At 43.4% G+C, this 26,844-nt stretch overlaps 1 protein-coding gene across 2 annotated transcripts in view; it reads right to left on the reverse strand.

The window, feature by feature from the left end:
* The window catches only part of SNX9 (sorting nexin 9), a 96,376-nt gene extending 70,619 nt beyond the window's left edge, over positions 1 to 25,757 (reverse strand). Inside the window, exons 1-2 of one of the 2 annotated variants that reach the window (XM_026649736.2) lie at positions 25,568 to 25,757; positions 197 to 283 (exon numbers count right to left, since the gene is read on the reverse strand). In XM_026649736.2, the coding sequence (XP_026505521.1) occupies positions 197 to 283; positions 25,568 to 25,579 (99 nt within the window). In that variant the 5' untranslated portion in view covers positions 25,580 to 25,757. The remainder of the gene's footprint in view (positions 1 to 196; positions 284 to 25,567) is intronic. The other variant, XM_026649737.2, reaches the window with a different exon arrangement.
* Between the last annotated feature and the right edge of the window lie 1,087 nt (positions 25,758 to 26,844).

Consider the following 26,844-nt stretch of genomic DNA (forward strand, 5'->3'; position numbering starts at 1 on the left):
GCTTGCTTTTATTAATTTAAATTTACCATTACTGGAATAGTCTTTTGCATTTAATTTATTTGCCTTTACCCTAGAGGGAGGAAGGGAGAGTGTGCAAGAGCTTTCCCAATAGATGCCACTCAACCTCTCTTTTCAGCACAAACCCTTATAAGTAGGTCAGTGCATTGTAGCCTGGTTTCCATTTGATTTCTCTTACCGGATTGGTAATTATGATGATCTCCCCTTCGTTAACTGTCAGCTCATTGTTTCCAGGTTCAGCAGCGAAGTCATACATCACCCGAGCCTATGGGCAGAAAGAATCTATTAGTGACAATATTCTACATTTAAATATTCAGCATTCACATTGGAAAATATCAGCAGAACTTCATGATTCATAACCATTAAGAGAAATGGTTGGGTGGGAGGAAGGAAGGGTGTGGGACAAGCAACACAAATGACATATCACACAAATCTTAATACAATGTGCATTTGAACTTGAAAATGTCAATGCCAAAATCTGCTTCCAGCAAAAACTTTAAAATGCATCCAAAAACAAAGCCACCCCCACAAATCAGGATCTGTGATGTATAGCTCTCTGAAGAAGGAAAACAGCAATTATCTGATTCTACAGCCAAAGCATTACATCTCAGCAAGCAGCCAAATAAACCACTGTCCGCAGCATGCAGGACCTATTGGTAGAACTAAAGTGAGAGCTTTACTCTGATTTTTAGCAGGTCTTCTTTCACTGCTAGAGGCAGAAGAAAATCAGTTCCTCTAATGTGCTATTCTGTAGGAAACACTTCTACTCTGACTCACGCAGGACTGTTTTATGAAGTGAGCCTTTCAAAAAGAGGATACAAAAGTCACACTCATCTGAAGTTCTTAAACGTTCAGGTAATCACAGCTATACATAAATCAACATGGAACTAGATAATCTTACAATTCATTTATTGTGATTGTTCCTCTTGTAAGTTAAAGGAAATAAATACTGAACAATACTAGTTTTAACTTAAACAGAATACACATCCCCAAAGTATGTAGTCAGTGCTGACCCATTAGCCTCTACCTAACTGCAGTTCAACTTTAGGGTGAACAGACAGCAAATGTGAAAAATCGGGACGGGGGAGGGGGGTAATAGGAGCCTATATAAGAAAAAGACCCCAAAATCGGTACTGTCCCTATAAAATCAGGACATCTGGTCACCCTACTCGACTTGGTTTTTTTTACAAATTAACCTATGTTATAATTTAGTATTACACAAACATTTTCTGGTGAGAGAGTTAAGGTTGGTCTGTACATATCAGGCACAACCACAAAAGCATAGAAATGAAAAGTTAAGTTAAGTTATCTGACAGTACCTCCCCTCTGCTCCACCCAGAGAGGGACACCTCACCACTGGAGCCACCATTCATGACACCAAAACCTGAATTCTACCACCACTAGGGATGTCAGCCTTCAGACAACTCTTCCCCAAACTTACCACCACCACACCAGACCAATCAAGATAGCTCAACAAAACTCTCTCACTAGGTACACATTTTTGGCCTTCTACAGTCTTTTTAAGGCAAAAAAATTATAAGACTCTGAATTAACTTTTTAAAGACAGTTTTTAATTGCTTAGAACTCAGAAATCAATTAATAGGATTTGAAAATATTGAAAATTCCAGCTTTACTCAGATTATGTGACAAAATTTTGGAGCAAATAAACTGTATTTTGCATAAAGAAAGGGAGTAATTAATCCATTTTTAGTGCAAAATAGAACCCAATATTAACTATAGCCTTGCACTGGTTCTGCCATAATGCTGAATAAGAAAATCTTATATTTTTATAAAATGCTTCAAGTTGGACCCAAAAACGTATTGCTAGCTAGTCTAGCCACAAAAAATCATAGCAATGTAGGGCTGGAAAGGATCTCAAGAAGTCATCAAGTTCAGCCCCCTATACTCAGGGAGGGTGCAAGGATGTTTCGCGCCCAGGGAGCCGTGTGGCAGCTTCCCGCCCCAGCTCACCTCTGCTCCGCCTCCTCCCCGAGCACACAGGCTTTCTTGCAAGAGAAGGCCAGACCATTGCCAGAACCAGAGAATTAGAGCAGGAGGAGTGGAGGGCCAGAGGGACCTGCCCCCCACTCAAAGGATACTGACCAAACCCCAAAGGACTCCAAAGAGTAAAGAGGACACTTGAGGGAGAGAAGTGCCTGCATATGTTCATTATTTTTCCATAGGTCTGTAAATCTCTTGTGCTTTCTGGGAAGAGAGGAGGGGACAAAAGAGGAGGGAGAGAGCATTTAAGATGTTCCTTTGCAAAACCTGTGTGTTCCTTACTTTATCTGCCACATATCCCCGAAGGGTTAAATGATACACCAGAGTGCCCATGAGGCTGGAGCTCTGGAGAGAGCATGTATAAACTTCTGTGGAAACTTGGGGAGGCTCAGAATTGGTCTTCAGACTTTAGGGCAGCTAGACAGCAGGGTCCCACCATTTCACAGAGGGGTGTCAAACAGAGAGTCTGTCCCCGGGGAGTGTACCTGAGAGACCAGAACTAGAGACTATGTCTGGATGCTGTGGGGTCGAAACATTGAGTTCCATACAACAGACTGATGACTGTCCACGAGGGATACTCAGCCAGGGCTGTAACAGCAATATTAAGCATTTTTAGAATGTGAATTAAGTTCTGAATCCCCAATAATGAATTTGACAAAACCAACATAAAACACAACTTTGATTTTCTCACACATGCACACTGCTAAAAAGCAAGAGTGAGCAACAATACATTTTCAAACACAAATGGTGTCTGCATGTTGTGGGCTATTTTAACCAATTGCTTCAAATTCAAATTCCTTGCATACAATCTGTGTATCCTCCCCCCTCCTCAACTTATATCATTAGATTCACTTCTTATATCTTGAATTAACTTAGACTGCAAATAGAGCTGGACAGAGGACAGAAATTCCATTTGGCAAAGCGTATTGAGATTTCAAAATAAGAACGAAACCAAAAAAATTCAAAATTCTCTGCAACAGAACATTTTAAAAAATTTGTTTCAGCTCGATTAAAATATGATTTTGACTTTTTTCATTTTATCTTATAATACATTTAAAAATTCAAAGTGAAGTAATTTCAAAACAAAAAACCCTGTTTCATTCTAAAAAATGTCTACATGGGATGTTTTGATGCAGGAATTTTTTTTCCTGACATTATTTCTAGTTTTTCTTCAAAATGAAGTTGCTGTGAAATCCAAGTATTTCAATTTCAACAGAACTGCACTTTCCAATGGGAAATGGTTCATCCTGTCAAAATTTTCCAACCAGACCCAACTGCAAGCTCTTCAGGCCAGTTACCAGAGACTTTCCTATGTGTTAGTATGGGGCCTAGCACAATGGGACATAATCCTGATTTGGAAATCTATTGGGTACCACAATAAAAACAAATAACCACCAATTATTCTGCAGCACAGCATCATCACTAGACTTTATTCATTCCGATCAGGAGATAGCAACCTAAACTGTGTTTGGGGAAAAAAATACTGGAGTACCCTTTCCTCATTTACAAGCATGTCAAATAGTAGTATGAAATTGATGTCATTTTCAGAAATTCTGAATATCATTATCAGTTTTGCTTGGTATAGCTATAATGTAGCAATAAGATAGCTCACTCAGTCTTTTATTGGTGTGAATTATATGAACATATTTAACCTGTAAAGCATTTTGAGGTCCTTCAAAATGAAAACCATTATACAGAAATAAAAGTTATTAATCTTCTGCTTGTATATAGTAATATGACTTTTTAATCCATATTTTGATTTCTACATACCCACAAGTATTTTAGAACTAGACAGACTTTCTCCTGCAAAATTACAAATTAGCAGCAAGATGTAAAAATATAACTGAAATCAACACATGTGGGCAGATCTGAGGCTACAGAACCACAACTGAGGCTATGGCTACACTACAGAGCTTGCAGCTGTTCCCTGGTAGCGCTGTTAGTGCAGATGATCTAAGCCAACAGGGGAGAGCTCTCTGGTCAACTTAATTACTCCAGCTCCTGCAAGCAGCAGTAACTATGTCAGCGGGAGAAGCTCTCCCACCAACATAGCGCTGTCCACACCGGCGCTTAGGTTGGTGTAACTTACATCGCTCAGGGGAAGTGGCTTATTCACAGCCCAACATAAATGGTTGTGTACACATAGGGTTACCATATTCAAACATTTAAAAAAGAGGACACTCCACAGGGCCCCGGTCCCGCCCCCGGCCCTGCCCCAACCCCGCCCCTTCCCCACCCCCGGCCCCGCCCCAACCCCACCCCTTCTCCACCCCCATTCCAACCCCTTCCCCAAAGTCCCTGCCCCAACTCTGCCCCCTCCTCTGAGCACCCCGCATTCCCCCTCCTCCCTCCCGCTCTGATCTTGTTGGGGGTTGCTAAGTGCTTCCCTGCTCCCCACTCGCCCCGCAGCCCCTGCAGCATCTATGCCCCTGCCTACCCTGCTCCTCCTCGCCCTGCAGCCTCTGCACATCCCCGCTTGCCCTGCCCCCCCACCCCTGCAGCCTCTATGCCCCTGCCTGCCCTGCTCCGCCTCGCCCTGCAGCCTCTGCACCCCCCCACCCCTGCAGCCTCTGTGCCCCCTGCTCCCCACTCGTCCTGCAGCCCCTGCCCCCACCGCCCTTGCAGCCTCTGCACCCCCCGCCTGCCCTGCCCCTGCAGTCTCTATGCCCCTGCCTGCCCTGCTCCTCCTCGCCCTGCGGCCTCTACACCCCCCGCCTGCCCTGCTCCTCCCCTCCCCCGCTCACCCAGCAGAGGGAGAGCTGCGAGCTCCACGTGGACTCAAACACTGCCGCGCTGCTCTGCGAGGGAGGAGGGAGCGGGGGAGGGGGAGGGACTCTGGCTGCTAGAGGCCCCAGTGTCTGTGAGCGGCTTTCAATCAGGCCCAGCCGTCCAATCAGCCGTGCCGCACTCTGCATGAGGGGAAGGGGGAAATCCTGGACATTTCTACTTGATTAGAAATCCCCCCCGGACGGCTATTTAAAGCCAAAAAAGCCGGATATGTCCGGGGAAACCCGGACGGATGGTAATCCTAGTACACATAGCCTGAGTATCTCAAAGCTTATGGTTCCAATACAAGTGTTAAGGGAAGTTGATTAGATGTTTCCAAAAAAAAAAAAAAAAAAAAAAAAAAAATCACTGAAATTTTTAATGCAAGCTTGTAAACTATTAGAATGTATTACAGGAAAATCATCCAGGAGTTTTGCAAACATCATCCTGAAGCTCTCTGACCACCTGTCCTTTGTCTCAGATTATAGATTTAACAGGCAGTGAAACAAGAGAAAATGTACAAAAGAAAATGTTCTCTAAGTACCTTCAAGTCTTTTGCATAGAAATTTGGATAAGAAACTTTTGACAAGAATGATGCACATGTTAAGAACACATTTCATCAGAGTCTACAGTATTATTTTCCTCTTCTTACACCTATGCAAACTGTTTCCAAAAGCCAAGATTTTGGACAACTTCCATCTTAATGGCTCACTATACATATCCTGACTTTTGCCATCAAGCTATGTAAAAACGGATTCATTTATTTTTTTAAAGTTAGTATGTTAGTTTTCTACCCAATACATTACAGTGGTCTAACAGGGATTAAGTATGAAGGACTAACAATTGAGGGGCAGACAATTGGGAACAATCCCCAAAATGATCACTGACTTAATTGCACATGTATAGACCTAAACTAGCACCTTCTGGGCCTCTCACCAGACTGTGGTGAGGGGATTCAGCCGCTGAACCCCCAGATGTTTTAGGCCTATGAACTGTTTCTATCGTGGGGCCTCAGCACACTCTCAGGGTGCAGATTTTCTATCTAACACCCCTCTCCTGATAGCTGCTACCACACAGCCCAACCCCTGGAATGAGTGCTGACCCCTCAGTCTCCCCCATAACTTAAACACAACCTCTCCCAGAACTCCAGCCATGTGGGTATTCTGGGCCTACAGTTTACCTCTTCAAGGGGCATGCGAACAGCAATAATGTAACACACAAACAGATTTTGTACAGCATTCTAAAACCACAGTCTTTTTCTTAATAGCATGAAAAAAAAATACACAGATCTATACAAAAATAAACACTATACACATTTCTCTGCTTCAGTTCCCTCACCACTTTTTGAGCATTCTTCATGCTGGGGTCAGGACCCTCTTGAGCCACCTAGGCCCCTTCTGCTGCAGCATATGGGTTGTCTTCTCAAATATGGAGCCTTCTCTCCTCAGCTAGCCTTCTCTGGTCTTGGCTGGTCCATCCCTTTCCTCTCTCCTGCCCAAAACTTCTTGTATGGTTCCCTCAGGGCTGGTCTACACTACATAGTTAGGTCAACATAAGGCAGCTTATGTTGACCTAAGTTATGTCACTGTAAACTACAGCCTTCTTCCCACCAATGTAAGTGCCCTAGTATATCAACATAACTCCACCTCCATGAGAGGCATAAGGCTTATGCCTGCATAATTAGGGCAATGCAGTGTGTACTGGCTAGCTTGTCAATTTCACAGAAGAAGTGTGAAATTGACAAGAAAGCCAGGCAGCTAAAGCCCAGCTGTCCTCCGCTCCCCCAGAGGACTGGGTGGCTGGACCCTGCTAGGAACCAGGGTAAAAAGCCTGAGTAGCCTCCCCACCCGCTCCCTACCAGGAGCCGGACCACCTTGTCAATTTCATGGGTCAGTGAACAGGGGGGCAAGAAGCCCTGGGTGGCTTCCCCCACTCCCGGCATGGAACAGGGGAAGGGATGGGGCTCTCAGCTCCCCACACTGCCCCTCTTAGGTCAGTTGAAGTGCTCCTGGTGAGGGGTCACATCACTGACCCAAGGAGGGTAGTGTGGACATGCACCACCACAGTAATTACTGCAGTGGCTGTAAGTCGACCTATATTAGGTCGACTTAGGTTTGTAGTGCAGACATACCCTCAGGGTATGTCTACAAAGGCAAGTTTCTGCACCACAAGTTATACCACTTTTATTAAAACACTGGAATTAAACAGCTGTTGCGTGTCCACACTGTGCTCCTTGTGACACTACAGCACATCCACATTAGCAGCTCTTGCAACGGCAAAGACAGCAGTGCATTGTGGTTACTATCCCACTGTGCAACTGGCTGCAGGGTGCTTTGGGAAGGGTTTGCAATGCCTCATGGGGCAGGCACCATGTCACATGATGCAGGTTTCCCAACCCCATTGTTCCATGGCCATCCTACTACATTGCTAGCTGCTTTTCAATGGAAGGGGGGGGAGAGAATGTGTGACAGGAAGTGTGTGTGGGTGTGATGGGGGAAGAGAGACAGTGTTTTGGGGGACAGAGTGTGTCAGCATGTTGTCTTGTAAGTTCAGACAGCAGCAGGAAGCAACCAGTCCTGAAGCAGGGGGAAACCCTGACATCAGCCCCCGCCTCCCTCCCTGGGCTCTCTGCACAGCACTAACACACACACACACACACACACCCCTCTGTGTTCAACAGCTCGAGCATTCCATTTTAATGGTTTGCTTTGTGTCCCGGAGCAGATTAGCACAGCATGCAAAGGCCTCCAGAAACAGCACTTTCAAAGGGAAGGGGTGCATGTCTCCAGGGCAGCGGAGTTCAAAACAATGAGCAAAGCGGTCACTTGAGGCATTATGGGACAGCTCCAGAGGCCAATTACAGGGCAGAAAGCAATCAAGTGTCTACACTGGGAATAGAGCTCTGGAGCCTCTGCACAAAAACCCTTACGACTCTCGTCAAGGTGGGGTTTTTTTTGCAGCGCTGCAGCTGAGGAGTTTCTGCGCACAAAGTGGCTTGGCAGTGTGTACACGTCTGCAGTTTGAGCGCAAAAAGCTGCCTTACTGCACAGAAACTTGCTAGTGTAGACAAGCCCTCAATCTTCCCACTCTGCAGTTTTTAAAAGGCTAGCCTCAATAACTTGGCTTCTTTGTCCTTCCCTTTTGGGATTTTTACATCCTTCAAATGAAGAATGTTGGAGAAAACTGGCTTCCCCTAGGATGCAGTTACTTTTTGTTCTCCCCAGGTAAGGCCTGCTCACATGCTGATAGTCCTTAACAATAGGCTACTTTTCCCTTGTCTAGGAAGGGCTTGCCTAAAGACTGGTCAGCAATGGTGGATACACAGATCTAGAGGCATTCCATGATACAGCAATCATCATAGTAACAGCTTCTTAATATCAACTAGAATTTATAGATTGTACAGACAGATTACCCAAATCATCAGAGCAATCTTTAAAAGTCTGGTGTTACAAAACAGTATGCACTAATCTAAAGCAAACAGCAAGAGTGTAGTTAAAGATATGTTGTAGAACAATAACTGAGAATTAGCATTTTTCACAGTAAAACCAGACCACATGGAAGGAAATGGGTTCATCTGTTTCAACCATCTGTTAGAGGTTAGAAGACTGATACCGCCAAGAAAACTGTTAGTTCCTCCAGGAGAGATGGCAATGATTGTTTAAGGTCTTAGGGCTTGTCTACACTTACATTTTATAGCACTCTAACTTGCTGGCTCAGGGGTGTGAAAAATCACCCCGAGCGCAGCAAGTCTGAGCGCTTTAAAGCGCTAGTGTAGACAGGCTCCGAGCGCTGGGAGCCGCGCTCCGAGCACGCGGAGCTAATCCCCTTGTGGAGGTACTTGCACTTCAAAGCGCTGCTGCGGGAGCGTTCCCACGGCAGCACTTTGAAGTTTCCAGTGTAGACATACCCTTAGAGTTACTTGGAACTGAGATAGTGTTATTGTCATGAAATTCCTATAATCAGTGCTGGCCTTCCTTTTGGCACTCAGTTCTTGAGTGGAGTGGAAGAACTCCTGAGCCTTAGAGCTGAGCCAAAGAACTTGTAAGCAGCTTTTCTGTCACTCGTTACTGCCAGTTTCATTAGTTCTGATTTTGCACACAGACTCAACTCCCTCGTTGCAAGTTATATCCCTGGGCCATGGATAAGATTTTGGAATTTCATAGAAAAACATCTTAAACTTTTAGAGGGAAGGGTAATGAAAGGGCTTTGGCCCTCTCAAGGAATTCTTGTTGCATTCAATTAACAGTAACGTAACCAGATAATAGAGGTGATAATAAATTTACAAATGCAGCTACTACTCATATACAGATAACCTGAAAAGAATTTTCAATAGGCCAAGTAATATAGGAGCCCTTAAAACTGACAACCTGAACATTGCCTAGGACAGGGGTAGGCAACCTTTCAGAAGTGGTGTGACAAGTTCACTGTAATTTAATGTTTCGCGTGCCGGTAATACATTTTAACGTTTTTAGAAGGTCTCTCTCTATAAATGTATATTATATAAATAAACTATTGTTGTATTTAAAGTAAATAAGGTTTTTAAAATATTTAAGAAGCTTCATTTAAAATAAAATTAAAATTCAGATCTTATCAGTTTAGTGTGATCCTTGCTCTCGCTTTTCCTTGCTGAATTTTCCAATGTGGGCTATAGCAGGGGGTGACTGAAGAGCGCTGGGTCAAGGCCAGGAGCAGAGCCCTGGGCTGGCTGCCGGTACCCCAGGCTGGCAGTGGGTTGAGCGGGGCCGGCGGCCGGAACCCCAGACCAGCAGCGGGATGAGCCGCTCAGCCCACCGCCGGCTCTGCTCAGTCCGCTGCTGGTCTGGGGTTCCAGCAGGGGTGAAAGTAACTTAAATTTCTTACAGGTACTGTCATATTGCAACCCCCCTCGGGGGGAGGAGCTCAGGGGCTGGGAATGTGTGGGTGTGGGGGGGGAGCACTCAGGGCAGGGGGTTGGGGGGCAGGGATGTGGATGATGCAGGTGTCAGGGCTGGGAGCATGGGGGTGCAGGAGTCAGAGTTGGGTGGCATGAGGGGCTCAGGGCAGGGGGTTGGGGTGTATGTGTAGGGGGGAAGTCCTGGTGGGGCTGGGGGGCTTGGGGCTGGCCTGGGACAGTTCCGGTTGCAGCCAGGTTACCTGGATGGTGCCCCACGCTGTTCCTGTTCCTGCCAAGGGAGCTGTGGGCCAGCTGTGTGGGGGCACTGCATCTGCAGGCAAATGGGGGACGGCGGCAGAAGACTCCCTGGCCTGCCGCTCCCTTCCCCTTCCCCCCAAGGGGCCGCAGCTGTGCACGCCGCAGGGACGGCACGTGCCTGTAGTGCCCTGGTATCCAGCCAGTGGCGAGAGAGGGGCAGCAGGACAGGCTGGGACCCTGACAGGTCCACCACGACTCCTGCTGGCCCCTTTCACTTGCCTGACGCTTAATCCGGTGCATGGGGACGCCAGCGCCAGCCTGCAGGAGAGTTCCAGCAGCCAGCAGGACCCCAGCTGGGAGCGCCCCAGCATCGGCCAGCCTCGTTTAGCCCCGTGCACGCTCCACCTTACTTTCACTTCTAGGTTCCGGCTGCCGGCCCCAATGTCAATGTAGTAGGTCAACGCAATGTCAGTGTAGACACTGCATTGCTTATGTTGACTGTTACTGATTTTCAGTAGCCTTCCCACAATGCCCCGCACTGACAGTACAATTGATACAAGTGCTCCAGGTGAGGATGTGCACCGCCAACACAAGGAGCAAGATGTAGACATGCACAAGCTACGTAATTACTGTGGCATCTGTATGCCAATGTAAAGTTGACTTAATTTTGTAGTGTAGACAAGCCCACAAAAATAGGTGAAAGCAAGGGAAAGAACTCAAGAGGAAAGACAGAAAGGCTTCTCCCCTTCTCCTAACATTCCCCTAGAGAATAGTACCTAAGGAGTTCTAAAGAGAGCAATACAGTGTTTGAAGAACTGCTGGTTGGAATGTTAGCTAATGAAAATTCCATGGCAGTTGTAGCAGCTGAAATGAGAGAGGACAGACAGCTCGAGGAAGAAAGCACTGAAGATGAACTCCAGCATCAAGCTTCCTACTTTACTCTCCCAGAGCTAACCCATGAGATGCAGGATGGAGGGTAGAAGTGTGGTTGGATGGAAATGATAAAGTTTAAAACATACTTTTTCAAAATGTGGCTGAACAATGTATCACATTTATACACTTAAGATTTACACTGCTGCATACACAGTAGCTATTCACCTGTCATATTCTTTTAGGGAGTGTATGGGAAAGGAGACCCATGGCTTCTACAGCAGCGTATCAACAAGATCATATACCAGAATGGTTGCATGTGCTCAACACATACAAACAATATTTGAATAAAAACAAGTTGCAAATCTAATTAAACTGAAATCTCCTTTCAAGATAGATTTACATTTTAGGGTGATCTGAGTAACAAGTGATTTTTTTTTTTAAATGTGATGAATTTTTACTTAATGTCACTATAATGTTAGATATTTTCTTTAAAAACTATTTTCCGGTAAGACTATCAAAATTATATGCTCCTTCAAAACATGTTTTAAAATACTTTCACCAGTTATTAATTTTTAAAAGAGCTGATGTATTATTTACTCAGATATACTGTTCCACCGCTACTCCTGCAATAGAAATCGCAATATTTATATGCTATTATGTGAATAATATTTTCTTCCATCTGTAATTGATGGATTCATGTGTAACTCATGCTACTCTAATAACTTTATAATCGTGTCTAAGTTTGTCATTTGGCAAGCAGCTGCCAGGCCTACCCTCTTTATGACTCATCTTTGATTCTGCTGATTGGTTCACCATCACCCACTGGTGAATTATAATCAACACAGAATGTTGTTAAATAGTTAAATACAAATACGTATATTAAGGGTTCTAATAATACTGAAAAAGCCAGGGAACAGATTTGAGTCATTCTACCCTGCTAGTAGAACATGCTTTTGGGGGGACAGGGGAGAGGTTGAGGGTTCTGATGAGAGAATACTCTTTTCCAGAGAGTGTGTTGTGTCTAAATTTTATAGACAGATGTTTTTTTAATATTTTATATATATTTTGTAATATTTTATATATATACACAAACAAAACAAAAACAAACAAACAATGGTTAGAACAACATTAATATATGTAGAATCCAACATTAAATTATATATATTAATGTTATTCTAAGCATTGTTTCAGAAATTTAGTAAGAACCCCTTAAATGCGGAGGGCATTCAAACAATTTAACCTGCACTGATGCAGATTCTAAAATGGCTGCTGAAAAGCACATTTCAAAAAGCCTTGGTAGAGTATGAGGCAGCGCTAAGGTCCTAGCTGATGCCACTGGCATCTTGCTAATTAAAATTAGATTACATTATCAAGACACTAGACCTATATTTGGACTGTTTTTTAAATAAGGGAAATTACTTGACAGCTTTTCAAAATGATAAATACGACCTTATCTATACTGACTAAGTTATAAAACAGCAACTTATTTTCTTCATTTTCCTTTGGAAAAACTCTACAAGTTGATCTTCAGCTCTTTGATGTAGCAGGCTGCCTAAAGAAGGACTTTATTTTAAATGCTCTGCAGTGACACTTTTAAAGTTAATATTTGTTCAAGAAGTAAAACTGTATTTGTGATTACAAGCTAGCCTCCAGCCACTTCAAGGAAGCCTCTTGAGGATTTTGAGAGGAACACCTCCATACACCAACCTGCAGGACTGAAAGGAAAGGAGATGAAATTCCATTCCTCCACAAAACTGAACTTCTAGCAAATATTAGAGAGTTCTTGGTATAAGCTCATTTGTTGAGATACCAGAATCGAGTGTGGGGATGGTAGAGGGTACCATTAGATATAAAAAGCTGATAGCAATGTATTTGATAATAACTCCTATAAACAGATACAAGGATAGCTGTTATCTAGTTGTAAGAAATTGTTAAATTATTTGGAAGGGCAATAGAGAAGACTGGAGACTTCTGTAACCATAGTGCAACCAATCTCAGTTTATCCTTGCTTCTGGTATACAGCAGGTAGAGTTCTTGAACCTAACCTACAATTATTTTCTTGTAGTGAATATCAGGTACAAAGCAGCAATTTCCAAAAGCCAACTTCACCACACACTTTGCCATTTATAATTGGAAGTGTTTAGCCTGAGGGCTTGATTAGGAAGTTACCAGTGAATCAGGGTAGATTTAAAAAATTGATTGAAAAAAAAATTTTTTTAATGGATTTTATTTAAATCAAATGTTTTATTTAAATTAAATATTTTTATTTAAAAAATAAACCTATTTAAACTAATTTTTAAATTAGGACAATCTATATTAAGGCCTAGTTTATAATCAATTAAAAACAATTCAATATTACTTTTTAATTTAATCAGTACATGTTTGCTGCCAAATTTTAAAGACAGTTCACCCACTGAATTGGTGGAAGTCCCTGGCTAAGCACCTGGAGCCAGTGTTTGCTGAAGTGCTAAACCAGCTTTTGACAGCAGCAAGCTTCTTCTGCAGGTGCAGAGAGAATATTTTCTTCATTTCAATCTACTGAACTAGTTCATTTCAAAGACTAGTTCATTCAAAATTGAGAAATCAATTGGGAGTTGAAAAAGCAGGAAGGTTTGTTTTCCTCTCCACGCTATGAATAAAAATGATGTGGGAGAGGAGAAGATCTGGCTAATTCTAAAATCCTGAAGGACACAGTGACCAGAAACAATCAGTTCAATTCATGAACTACAGAGAATACGTCATTTATTTAATAAATCAGTTACTCTTATATGAAAGACATGTTTTGATATTCTACAGGTTAGCAATAGGCACACTCCAAGCCTCGAGCCCACCAAGCTTCAACCTGGAATATACAGCCACTAGTCCCCTGCACAATCACTGTGTTCACAGATTTGCTCCTTCCAGAGAAACAGTATACCCTAGCTCACCAGGTCTACCATAGATCTCCGCTCTGCTTAACATATAGAATTTAGGTATGTTTATAGTGAAATCTAGTGTCAGTTTATTTAACAAGGAATAGAGATTCAAGTAAAAGTATTGGAAACAAATGGTAACAAAATAAAATCATAAGATGCTTTCTAGAGTCTAGACTTAATTAACAAGATGCTATCCTGTCTAACCAAGTACTAGTCATGCAAATCCCTGAAGCATTTTAAGGCGACTTTGTCTGTGACCCTTTTTTCATGAGACAAACATGCTGTCTGTGTCTTCTCAGTGAAAGAGCCAGTGTGTTGCTTGTCATCCCAAGATATATGAAAACAATCCTTTGTCTTTATTCATAAACAGGGACACACACCCCTCTCCCCATTGTTTGTTTCATCCTGTAGATTTCCTTTCTCGCAATCTCTTATTTTGCCGGTGGCTCATGCAAATAGGCATACATTGTGAGGCAAATGATACACAAAATGACAAGACACAGAGATAGGTGTCTGTTACCTTGGAAATATTCCTTTCAGATAGGGAGTATGTCACCTCCTGGAGATCTGCCCTAATGCCAAGACCTTAAGAACACAATTTTCAGTATAGATACATAACTCCTTAAAGATTATCCTTCCATATATGTCACAAGGACTATGATGACCAGTGGGCTACTGGCTCTCAGTAGAGCTCTCACACGACGACACCCTTCAGAGAAGTATCATGCATATATCTGATCCAGGCAATTCCTATAAAGCCCTATGCACTCCTTGTGCCCTGTGTCAATTGGCACCAAGGGATCCTTGGATCACACCCTCCAGTTGTACACTTTCTGGCTTAATCATTTGGAAAAAAGAATAAGTAGATGTGCAAAATTTGTATTAAATAAATTGAAGACAAAGAAATGACAGAGAAAACAGAGAAAACTTCAAAAAGGTCACATACATAGAGATCTAGGACTATATTGAATAGAACTAAATACTGTGCACTGCTCCTAGTAGCTGCTTAATAGCTAAGAACTGTAAATAAATACAATTTATTTATTACTATTCAATATCAAGTCATCCAACTTACACTAGTCAAGTAACAAAGCCTCATTTCAGATAGTGTACTCAAATGTTGTTGCTTTATTATATCACTACTTGGCAAAAGCCAACAGGTTTAAATTAGTATTTCATTTTACTTTGAAGGCCTGCTCTTGTAGTCCAGTCTGTCTTGTATATGTTAACAACAGCGAATAGAAAATATTAGCAGTTTTTAACCACTGCATCTGGCAAAGCATACTGCTATACCTGTGCTACCCTTTACTTAAATTTTAGGACAAAGCAACTTACTCGGTTTAAGACAGCAGAAAGAACAGATTTGCCTTTTCAAGCAAAAACAACTTCAGAAGGCAGGTGGGAACTAAGCTGGTAGACCAATTTCAAAGGGAAATGCTACTTTTCACTCCTTGCAGACAGTTCTCAAAATATTTCAGGGTGGCTGGACTTCTTGAAACATCAACTGTTACTTAAGTTAAATACTGAACTCTTTTTCACATAAAGGATTACTTTTTTTTAAAGTGACATTTAAAATTTAAGGTAACATATCAGAATAGCAGTCTGTTCATTTCTGAGCAACTGGGACACATCTTCAGTGGCTGAAGGACTGGCATCAGTCCTCAGCACACCTGAACCACACACATATAACCTAAGAATAATGTGTCTCATTGCTTAATTCTTGCACAGGTACAGTATTTTTTTTTTTTTTTAGTGACTATTATGAAGATCTCTGGTTCCTATGCAAGCAAGACTCAAGTTCTACACCAAAAGCTGTTAGTGGTTATTGTATAACCAGATAATGGCATAGAGAGTACACTTATAAAGTTTGCGGATGATACGAAGCTGGGAGAGGTTGCAAGTGCTTTGGAGGATTAGATTAAAATTCAAAATGATCTGGACAAACTGGAGAAATGGTCTGAAGTAAACAGGACAAAATTCAATAAGGACAAATGCAAAGTACTCCACTTACGAAGGAACAATGGGAAATGACTGCCTAGGAAGGAGTACTGCAGAAAGGAATCTGGGGGCCATAGTGGATCACAAGCTAAATATGAGTGAACAGTGTAACACTGTTGCAAAAAAAGCAAACATCATTTTGGAATGCATTAGCAGGAGTGTTCTAAGCAAGACACGAAAGTAATTCTTCTGCTCTACTCCACACTGATTAGGCCCCAACTGGAATAGTTCTGGGCACCACATTTCAGGGAAGATCTGAACAAATTGGAGAAAGTCCAAAGAAGAGCAACAAAACTGATTAGAAAACAAGACCTCTGAGGGGATATTGAAAAAATTGGATTTGTTTAGTCTGGAGACTGAGAGGGGACATGATAACCTTTTCCAAGGATATAAAAAGTTGTTACAAAGGGTACGTCTATACTTACCTCCGGGTCCGGCGGTAAGCAATCGATCTTCTGGGATCGATTTATTGTCTAGACGCGATAAATCAATCCCGGAAGTGCTCGCCGTCGACGCCGGTACTTCTGCTCCGCGAGAGGAGTACGCGGAGTCGACGGGGGAGCCTGCCTGCCGCGTGTGGACCCGCGGTAAGTTCGAACTAAGATACTTCGACTTCAGCTACGTTATTCACATAGCTGAAGTTGCATATCTTAGTTCGAAGTGGGGGGTTAGTGTGGACCAGGCCAAAGAGAAGGGAGAAAAATTGTTCTCCTTAACCTCTGAGGACAAAACAAGAAGCAATGAGCTTAAATTGCAGCAAGAGAAGTTTAGGTTGGACATTAGGGAAAACTTCCTGTCAGGCTAGTTAAGCACTGGAATAAATTGCCTAGGGACGTTGTGGAATCTCCATCATTGGAGATTTTAAACTCTAGGGATGGTCTAAATCAGGGGTGACAAACGTTTTGGCCTGAGGGCCACATCTGGGAATAGAAATTGTATAGTGGGCCATGAATGCTCACAAAATTGGGGTTGGGATGTGGGAGGGGGTGAGGGCTTTGGGGTGTGGGCTGGGGATAAGGAGTTTGGGGTGTAGGAGGGTGCTCTGGGATGGGACCAAGGGGTTCAGAGGATCAGGGCTGGGGCAGGGGGTTAGGGCATGGAGAGAGGCTCGGGGTGCAGGGTCAGAGCAGCACTTATCTCAAGCGGCTCCCAAAACCAGTGGCATGTCCCTTCTCCGGCTCCTATGCGGAGGCACAGCTAAGCGGCCCTGCACACTGCCCCATCTGCAGGTACCGCCCCTGCAGCTCCCATTGGAGTGCTGAAGGGGGCCATTGGAGCATGTAGGAGCCAGAGCGGGGCCATGCCGCAGCTTCTGGGAGCCACGTGGAGCGGCCCCCGACCCTGCGCCCTGGCTGGAGCGCCGAAGCGGGGCCAAGCCGCATGGTGTGCCCCCCAACCCAGCACACTGGCTGGAGCGCCGGATCAGAGCAAGCCCCAGACCCCACTCTCCAGAGGGAGCGTGCGGCCCGGCTTAAAACGACTCACGGGCCGTAGTTTGCCCACACCTGCTCTAGGCAGCAGAAAATTCTCAGAATACCTGTAAGTAACAAATTTGTTGAGTAAGAGGTGCCATTTTTACATAGTCACTTTTCAAAGCAGAAGAGCTCCAACTGCACATGCTATGTTTTGATTAAAATCTGTGACCAAAAGAGGCCAGTGTGTGCTCTCTTTGGTCATTTTGGTCCCAACTCCCCCTTGTACCACTGCCCTTCCCACAGAAGCAGCTGTCTTGCTTCTAACTCTCCCTAGAGGGCCTCATACAAGTCTCACTGCTTAACAACAGTGTTGTCCCTTTCTGGCCCAGTACTGAGTTTTTCTACATGGGAAACCCCTAGTACAATGCTGCTCACTGAGATCACAAAGCCTGGAAAGATGGACCCTGGCACTTCCCTCCTTTTGAGCAGCTGCACTGCAGTACAAAGGAACCACGGAGCTTTAATTTTGGGGAATCTCCATGGCCTATGTTATACAGGAGCTCAGACTAGATGATCATAATGGTCCCTTCTGGCCTACAAATCAATGAATCTGCCAGACAAAGGAAAGCACTTAAACTTACACAATAATGACTCTTTGGATCAGGAGCGGATTTACCATGAAACAAACCGTGCAGTGGCACAGGGCCCCCAACAACAGGGGGGCCCCCAAAATGCAAGATAAATATCTGACAACCTTCCCGCGAGTCGCGCCTGGCGGCGCAGCAGGGCTCAGGCAGGCAGGCTGCCTGCATGCCGTGGCCAGTGGCCCCACGCCACTCCCAGAAGCGGACAGCTGCTGGCACGTCTCTGCATGCTCCCTGCCCGCTCTGCCTCCCTCCCTATGCACCGCTTCATTCCCAGAAGCGGCCAGCATGTCCCTGCAGCTCCTGGGGGCATGGGGGGTGTGTGTGTCTCTGCGCACTGCCCCCGCCCCAAGCGCAGGCTCCACAGCTCCCATTGGCCGGGAACTGTGGCCAATGGGAGCTGCAGGGGCAGTGCCTGCGGGCAGCAGCTCACGGAGACCCCCTGCTTTACAACACTAACCTATTATGTCACCTGTTCATGAGGTGACAATTCCAATAGTACTAAAGTTGGAATAGCTTATAAAAATAAGGCACGAAGGAACCAGCATATTTAACAATACAGTTCTCACAGTATTAGTTACAAAGGGATGGAAGCCATCACCTCTGAAATTTGTCAATTAAGATCAATTACACAACTTCCTGTCGCAACAAAATTGTTTCTAGTCAGATAGAAGTCACGTAAACAAAATAAATCTATCTATGCATATCTTGTAATTTTAAATAAGATTTTCAAAAGAATTAAATTAGATGTTTTAACATACTGGCAGACAATTCACAGATCGAAATCTATTGAACAACTCATAAGATGTACTACAATTCATCTTACTACAAAACTTTATATATATAAAAAAAAAAGTCATGTAATTGGTAAAGCAAAAACAAAGGCACAAGTTAAAAGTGCTTTCCCCCCCCCCAACAAATCAGTATATGGAGAGACTAGAAATGGATTCTATCTGGTTACAAACATTTAATAATGTTAAAAATTAAGTTTTCAAACAAGATGAAATCTACATAGGTAAGACTTCTCTTCCTCTTTCGCTATTGTAAACACGAGTTTTTTAAATAATGACATGCTCTGGGGTAATGATGTTCTGATGACTCAATCTCTAGGTGGTTAAAATAACCTAGAAATACTGAGTCATATAGGCAGCAGCAGCATCTGAGCAAATCGTCATACAGGACCCAATCTTTTCTTCCATGTACGTCAACTGGAGTTTTGCTAATGACTTCAATTACATTAAGATCAGGTCCATTAAAAAACAAAAACAACAACGAAAACAAACTCATGTAGGCAATTGCTAAAATGTGAAGGAAGCCATGTATCATTTGACTGCAGGAAGTTTATGAAGTTTATAAAGAAAAAAACACAGCTGGAAATAAATTAAGAAACCAGTGGGTCATGCACTTCAGGCATGACACCAAACTGACTTATTTTTATATGGCACTGTTTAAGTCCACATTTGTTTCTCTCATTGTATGGGTGGATTGTGGTTTTTTAGGATAAATTTGCATTCTTACCCAAAAAATCTTATTCCTGCTTGACATTTTTATAGCTGTTAACATCTTGGCATTTCTTTTGGCCTAATCCTGCAAATCCTTACTCACATTAGTAAACCCACTGATTTCAATTGACTACTTGTTGAATAAGGGTGCACAGGAGCAAGCCCTTTGTTTGTAAATACAGCTTACAGCATTGTGTTCTCATTTCTTGTATTAAGTGTTGCTTCACTGAACTCCCAAAGGGTGGAGAGTGCGGAAAGAAGCAGGAAATGGTTTATATGATAACTCTCTTCCAACTAACAATGCTATTAAGACACAATTAATATTTTGTTGAATACTCCTCCATGAGAAATCAATTTCAATAGCTAAGATGGTCTTTAAAAGGTTTAATTTTTTCTGTACAGAATAGACCGTTTTAGAGCACTTCATTTAGTTCATTTGTTGAGAGATGCTTCTCAGTTTTGGTTTGAATTAATCTCGACAAACCCAAAGGGGAGTTCACTTCTGCACACAAGACAGCAAAGAGAACTAGTTCTACTTTGATTTGTCACTAAGGATACAGCTGAGAACACTTCAAAACTTACCCTTTTCAGCAAACCTAGCAGTGAAAAAACTAAAACTGAAAGGAAATTAAGGAATTAGAATTTTTAAAAAATAAGGGTGCAGATAGGGAGGATAAAGCTTTACTTCTAAATTTTGGAGACCCTCTCTCTGTCCTCCTTAAAAATGCATTTATTTTGTTTGCAAGTATTAAAAATATGCCATTTAACACTTTTTTTTTTTTAAGAACCAAAATGTACTATGTGTCCTAAAAAGTTTCTTCCTAAGACACGTCTTAACATATGAAAAAAAGGCCCAATCCTGCAAACAGATCCACACAGGTGGATCCTTAGCCCACAGAGTCCCATTGACTAAAATGGGATTCCATGCTGGGGTAAAGGTCTGCCTGTACAGATCTCCCTAAGGAATTGGGTCCCAAACTGGCAACTAAGGATCTGATCCTGCAAAAGCTTATTAACAAGTGTCTTTGCTCATGCAAGTAGTGCCACTGACGCATTGACTCCAATGGGACTAACAGAATCAACCAGGCTGACCTTAAATTTCAAGTTAAAATCCAGATCTTACATTAGTAGCACACAAGCACAGTGTACTTGACATATTGGATCCTCTTATTATAGTCTTATTTCTCCTGCTGGAAGAGTGACTTAGCAAATTCCAAACTAGACCTCCCAAGGAAAGGAATTATCTATTAAATAATATACATCTCTAAAAACATGTTGAGCCTGAGACCACATTCTTTAGAAATTAGCATGCAGCTTCTTGGTGTTTCCAGCACCCCACAACTGAATGAAGCTCAAATGTGACAAATGATACAATACAAGTGAAATTACAACATTGCAAATAATGAGAAAAATGGTTGGGTCAATTACCTCCAAGAAATCAGGTAGGCAAATGCAGAAAGAGTCAAGTGTCTTTTCTGAAAGAGTATCATAGAAGCAAACCTAGTTTGTTTGTTTTTTTTTTAAATAGAAATAAGCTTTACAAGTATTAATTTAGCCTCCCTGCACATCTGTGAATTAGGGAAGTGTTCTCCCTCCATTTATACACAGGAGAACTGAGGAACGGAGAAGTTAAACACCAACATTTTCTAAAATGTCCACTAATTTTGGATGCCTCAAACTTTAATTACCCGCTCTATATACCTGGGGGGCTGATTTTCAGAAGTGCTAAGTAACCGTAAGTTCATTTAAGTCGATGAAAGGTGCTGGCCCTGAATGGAAATCAGGATCTACTGATCTCAAGTTAAGCACCCAAAAACTGGGGAACCCAAAAATCAGTGAACAATTCTGAAAATGTTGGCCTATATGACTTGCCCAAAGTCAGAAAGAAAACTCAGGGCTGAGTCAGGAATACCCTAGTCCTCTATCAGTATTGCATCCCAACACTGGACCATACCTCCTCTCTACAAACATGTCACTCCGTTTGGAAGTATGCTTAAAAGGTCACAGCCACAAAATGCAGATTTTTTTTTTTACTCCCCTCCTGTATTTCCTATTATTTCAGTAGGAAGCTGGCAATTGCTTGAGGGGGCTCAGAGAAGAGCCACGAAAATGATAAATGGATTGGAAAACAAGCCTTATCTAGAAATACTGTATTGAGCTCCTTGAGTCTATTTCACTCATCAAAGACAATGTCAAGGGATAATTTGATCACAGTCTAAGTACCCACAGGGGAAAAGAAATTTGACAATACAGGGCTCCTCGATCTAGCAGACTAAGGTATAACATGATCTAATGGGTTGGAAGTTAAAACTAGACAATTCAGACTCAAATTTTTTAAGAGTGAGGGTACTTATCCATTGAAATAACTTCAAGGGTTGTGGTCGATTTTCCATCGCTGGAAATCTTTAAATCAATATTGGATGTTTTTCGAAAAGATATGCTCTAACTCAAACAAGAATTAATTCACGGAAGTTCTGTGGCCTGTGGTATGCAGGAGGTCAGACTAGCTGATCACAATGGTCCCTTCTGGCCTTTGAATCTATGTATATAGTGGTTAAACTGTTATTAAACTATGAGAAATAAATATCCAAGATCAACAACCTAGTCTAGGATTCTGTTCTACAGCTTTTTTTTGCATGTGCATTTCCAACATTTGGCATGTTTCTCATCGGAGTCAGCTATTTCAGAATGGCTGGAATTAAAAATAAATACAATCCTATTTCATTGCTATGGTAAATTATTATTGGCTAACTTTCTGAACACTGCATATTGAAGTTCAAACAGTCTTCTTGAACCAACCATTAAAAAGAAAAATATAAACAGTTCAATCGCTTCTACAAGGATCACAGTTGACAATTAAACAAGTTTACCAAATTTAACCCTAAATAGCTGCATCTCAGAGGTAGGTGATGCATGCCATACAACAAACTTAACAGAAGATAAATTTGGCACCACTCTAATATATACCGGTAAGTTAAGTTTCTATCAAAACAAAAAAACAAGTCTTTAATTTGCAAATAATGAAGATTAAAATCAGGAAATAATATGCAACAAACAATTTTTCCCAGAAATAAAGAATGAAAAATAATTGCTGCTCTTCTGCCCACAATATAATTTTAGTTAAATCAGGGATAGCATAATCTGAACAAGTTATAAACTGGGGAGCTATTTAAAGAAAAACAGAATGTTCAGGTCTCCACATTTATACAATTAAATTGCTCTTCTTTTCAGGCACAGAATCAACAGTGGTCCTTCATATCCTCCTTTCAATACAGTGCAGGTCCTATTCCATATTGAAATAGGCACCATTTGAACTGATTATCACAATTGCAGAAGTACATATATGCCAAAAGTAATGCAGTTTTCCTTTTAACAACCACAAGTAATAGAAGTGTTCTGTGTGTGTCCTTGCACACACACTTGCATACAGAGTGTTATCACAAATTAGTTCAAACTAACAATATTAAAACCCAGCCCAATCCAACAACAACATTCTAAACCAGGGGTGGCCAACCTGTGGCTCCGGAGCCACATGCGGCTCCTTGTATAGGCACCGAGTCCGGGGCTGGAGCTACAGGCGCCAACTTTCCAATATGGGGGTTCTCACTGCTCAACCCCTGGCTCTGCCACAGGCCCTGCGCCCCCATTCCACTCCTTCCCGCCCCCTCCCCTGAGCCTGCCATGTCCTCGCTCCTCCCCCTCTCCCCCAGAGCCTCCTGCACGCCACGAAACAGCTGATCAGGAGATGCTGGGAGGGAGAGGGAGGTGCTGATCAGCAGGGCTACCGGTGGGCAGGTGGCACTGGGAGCGGGGCGGGGGAGCTGATGGCGGGGGGGCTGCTGACATATTACAGTGGCTCTTTGGAAATGTATATTGGTAAATTCTGGCTCCTTCTCAGGCTCAGGTTGGCCACCCCTGTTCTAAACCTCGGATACATATAAACTCCAATTTTAGGTGTAACGATAAATTTTCAAAGCAGCTATCTGACTTGGGATTTCGGCTTCTTATCTAAAGAATACTGTGCATCTATTTATACAATACTATTAATACACTAAACTGGATATCTACAAGATACAGAATCTGTCAACTATTAAGACATACAGAATCATATACTATCACTATTCTATGTGGACAGGGTCTACTAGTAACAAAATGGAACTTTCTAAGCTGCAGAACTAGTTTATGGAACCAGTTGTGTCTCAAAAGCTTTGTTTCGAACATTGTGACATGTCATAATAAGTACAACACACATTTTCTTTAAAGGTACTTTGGACTTTAAAAAGTTAACAAAATAAAAAACTACTAGCCAGACAACATACCTTTTAATTAAAACAGCATAATCTTTTATATTCAGCTAAGTTAGCAAATAAATACTGTAGATAACTTAGACTGGTTCCAAATATGCAAAGTCCAATTAATACATTAGTTTTCTAATAATGTTCAGAAACAGAGCAAAATAATTTAGTGTCATACTTTTTAGAAACCATATACACTACTACAAATCAAAATCAGACCACAGAACTCCTAACACTGATAATTCACATGCTACAAAATCACATAGCAGCAGGAAAGCCGTATTTTATATGATCTACAAAAAACAGATTATTCAGAAGATTACATAAAACAAATATGCATCAGTTCTTTGAAGAGCAACTGTGGAATACATGTGGCCTAGCTATTAGTGGTACTCTTGTTTTATAAAGCGGAACACACACACACACACATGCACCACTAGAAGAGAATAAATGAATTTATCCCACTGCAATCAAACTGACTGGAAAAGACACCTTCTATATTTGGCCATTATCAGGTGTATAAACCTACTACCCCATACACAGAAAACAAGCACTACTTCTAGGCAAATATACATAACCACAGCTGAGGAAGAGTTCCACTGAGCAACTGAGTCTTGTGTCTGATCTTTTTGTAATGCAAGTCATTGTATCAAATACTAAGGCTATGTCTACACTTAAAGTACTGCAGCTGCACCACTGCAGTGCTTCTTGTCTAAACCAAGGCTTAGGTCACCTTAACTATGTCTCTCTCGGGATCTGAACACCCCTGAGTAAGGTAGCTGGGTTGACCTAAGTCTCAGGTGTAGGCCAGACCTAAGATCATAGTCATTTTCCTTCCTGCTTGAATTCTGAGTACTGTATAGAAAAATACATGACAAAATGCAAAGTTGAATGACATTCAAATCTCTAGAGTTTGGTTCCATAAGGACTTTTTCAAGGGCGCTGAGCAGTCACAACTGTCACTAAAGTCAACAGGAGCTCAGCAACTCTGAAAAGTAAAGGCCTAGGTTCTTCTGCTTGCACAGCTGTGAAATTAAATGGACAATCTAAGGTACTTCAGCCCCCAAACATTTATTTCTTTGTTTTACAAAACCTAATATGAACAGAAACGTGTCCATGCCACTGCTTTGAAATTTAAATGAAAATTTTGCTTTGATTTAAAAACACTCCCATAATGTTCCCAACTAAACCATGCCACTATTGGCCATATCAGGACTCAGGAGAACCAAAGCGAAACAAGACACACAAGTGAAACTGACCAAGCTAGCACCACTGTTCAGGCAGCGTAAAATGCCCATGCCCACATTATAAATAGCGATACACATTTTAATTCTTCCAGCTATTATTAGTAACCCAGGTTAGGAAGCTGCGGTTGTGGGTATCCGGCGGCGGCGACGGGGGGGGGGTGTGTGTTTAAACGAGGTGCTCTTGGGTTTTGTAACTCGGGGTGTCTCTTCTGATCTGCGGGTTACAAGTCACCCAGGCACTGTGCCCCTGGCCTGACGTGGGCAGCTGAGACGATACCGCAGCATGTGGGGGCAAGTGAAACAACACAAAGAGCGGGTGGAAAAAAACTTTTCCCTGGAAAACTTTGTGACGCTGGAAACTCCTTTCCCCTCCTGCCTGGCCCAGGAGCGCTGGTCCGTGGGTGGGTCTAGGGCCCAAGCGAGGCACAATCACACGGGCCGGGGGTGGCTCCTGGAGCTCCCGGCCCTGGCGGTTACACGGGGAGGACAGCAGAGCCCAGCCCGTCTCCCCAGCCCCGAGGTGCCGGGGGGGTCTCATCCCCACAACGCCCCGGGGCCTGCTCTCCGCCCCAGCCCCTTTCTCCCTGCCCCCTGGCCTGGCCCGGGGGCAGAGAAACACCAGCCTCCCCCACCCCAACCGCGGGTCTCCTGGGACTCACCCCGAGAGGGGGGCGCCCGACCCCGCTCCCCACCCCGCGGCTCCGGGCACGAAGCCGGCTCGGGTAGGGGGTGGGCGCGCCGGGCCCCGCGGCGGCCCCTTACCTTGGTGGCCATGGTGCTGCTGGCGCGGGGCTCCCGCCGCGCGTCTCCCCTGCCCCGCGACGGGCCCGGCTCCGCTGCTACTGGGCCGCGGGCTGGGCGGCGGCTGCTCCCAGCCGCCCAGTCACAAGTCCCGCCACCGCCCCCTCTGGCTGCCGGGGTGGTTTGGCTGCTCAGCAGAAACCCGCCGCGCTGAGCGGGCAGGAGCTAATGTAGCGCCAGGCTGTGTCCCGGCCCCTCCCCGCTCCCCCTCTTCCCTTCCCGCTCGCTCGCTCGCTCTTCTGATCGTGCTCTCGTCCCCCTCTCGTCCCTTCTCTCTGTGCCGGGCCGCCCCCCGCTTCGTCCTCGACCCACATTTCTTCCCCGCACTATTATCCCCGCCACACATTATAGCCTCTTGTTTCTTTGTGAGGATAGATTATTGGAATCAGAAAGCCGGTGAGCCGCATTCTGCTCACTTACATAGGTGTAAATTCGGAGTTACTCCGGATTTACACCAGCATAACTGATGACAGCATCTGGCCCTGAATGTTCAGACTTACTTCAGCTCTCCTCACCCATTTGCTGGAAGATTCGGTCCTTGGGTGATTAACATTCTTAGGCAGTTTGTACAATCCCTCTAGCCATTAAAATCTCACTTTGGGGGAGGAGGGTCTGCATCCTCCTCATTCAACTTTTTGCTTCAGCCCTTAATGTACTGGAGGGATCTCCACTGGTAGATTCACTTGACACAGCTGGTATATTTACCTTCCTACCAAAAAAATACCACTAATGCAAAAGTGAATGCATTTTAATCAACCATTCCCACTGCCAAATATTTCTTTAAAATGCAAATAAAATAACATTTTACTGTCTGGGTTTATTTGGGGGGTGGGGAGTTGCTTTTTCTATGAAAGTCAATATCTTCCATTCAGTCTTGGAACAGTAATTTCAGAAAACTGGGCCACAAGGAAATGAATCTACTATCACATCAAGTTTCCTCAACTACAGTCTTTTGATGTGTAATTCATTTGTGATCTGTGTGTCATCTGGGCCTCAGCGAGCTGATAGTATTACAGTTACAGGTAAAAGACCAATCAGGTCCATTGTACTAGATATTATATGATTATTAATTATTATTATTTATTTGTACTACCTTAGTGCCTAGAGGTACATCTACATAGCCCGCAGCAGCGAGCCTCCCAGCCCAGGTCCACAGACTTGGGGTTGCAGCAAGCACATTAAAAATAGCTGTGTAGATGTTGGGGCTGCAGTTCTGGCTCTGAAGCCTAAGGAGGGAG

Source organism: Terrapene carolina, unplaced genomic scaffold, assembly GCF_002925995.2.
Source record: "Terrapene carolina triunguis isolate 2854851 unplaced genomic scaffold, T_m_triunguis-2.0 Scaffold85, whole genome shotgun sequence".
In the NCBI taxonomy this organism is placed as follows: Eukaryota; Metazoa; Chordata; order Testudines; family Emydidae; genus Terrapene; species Terrapene triunguis.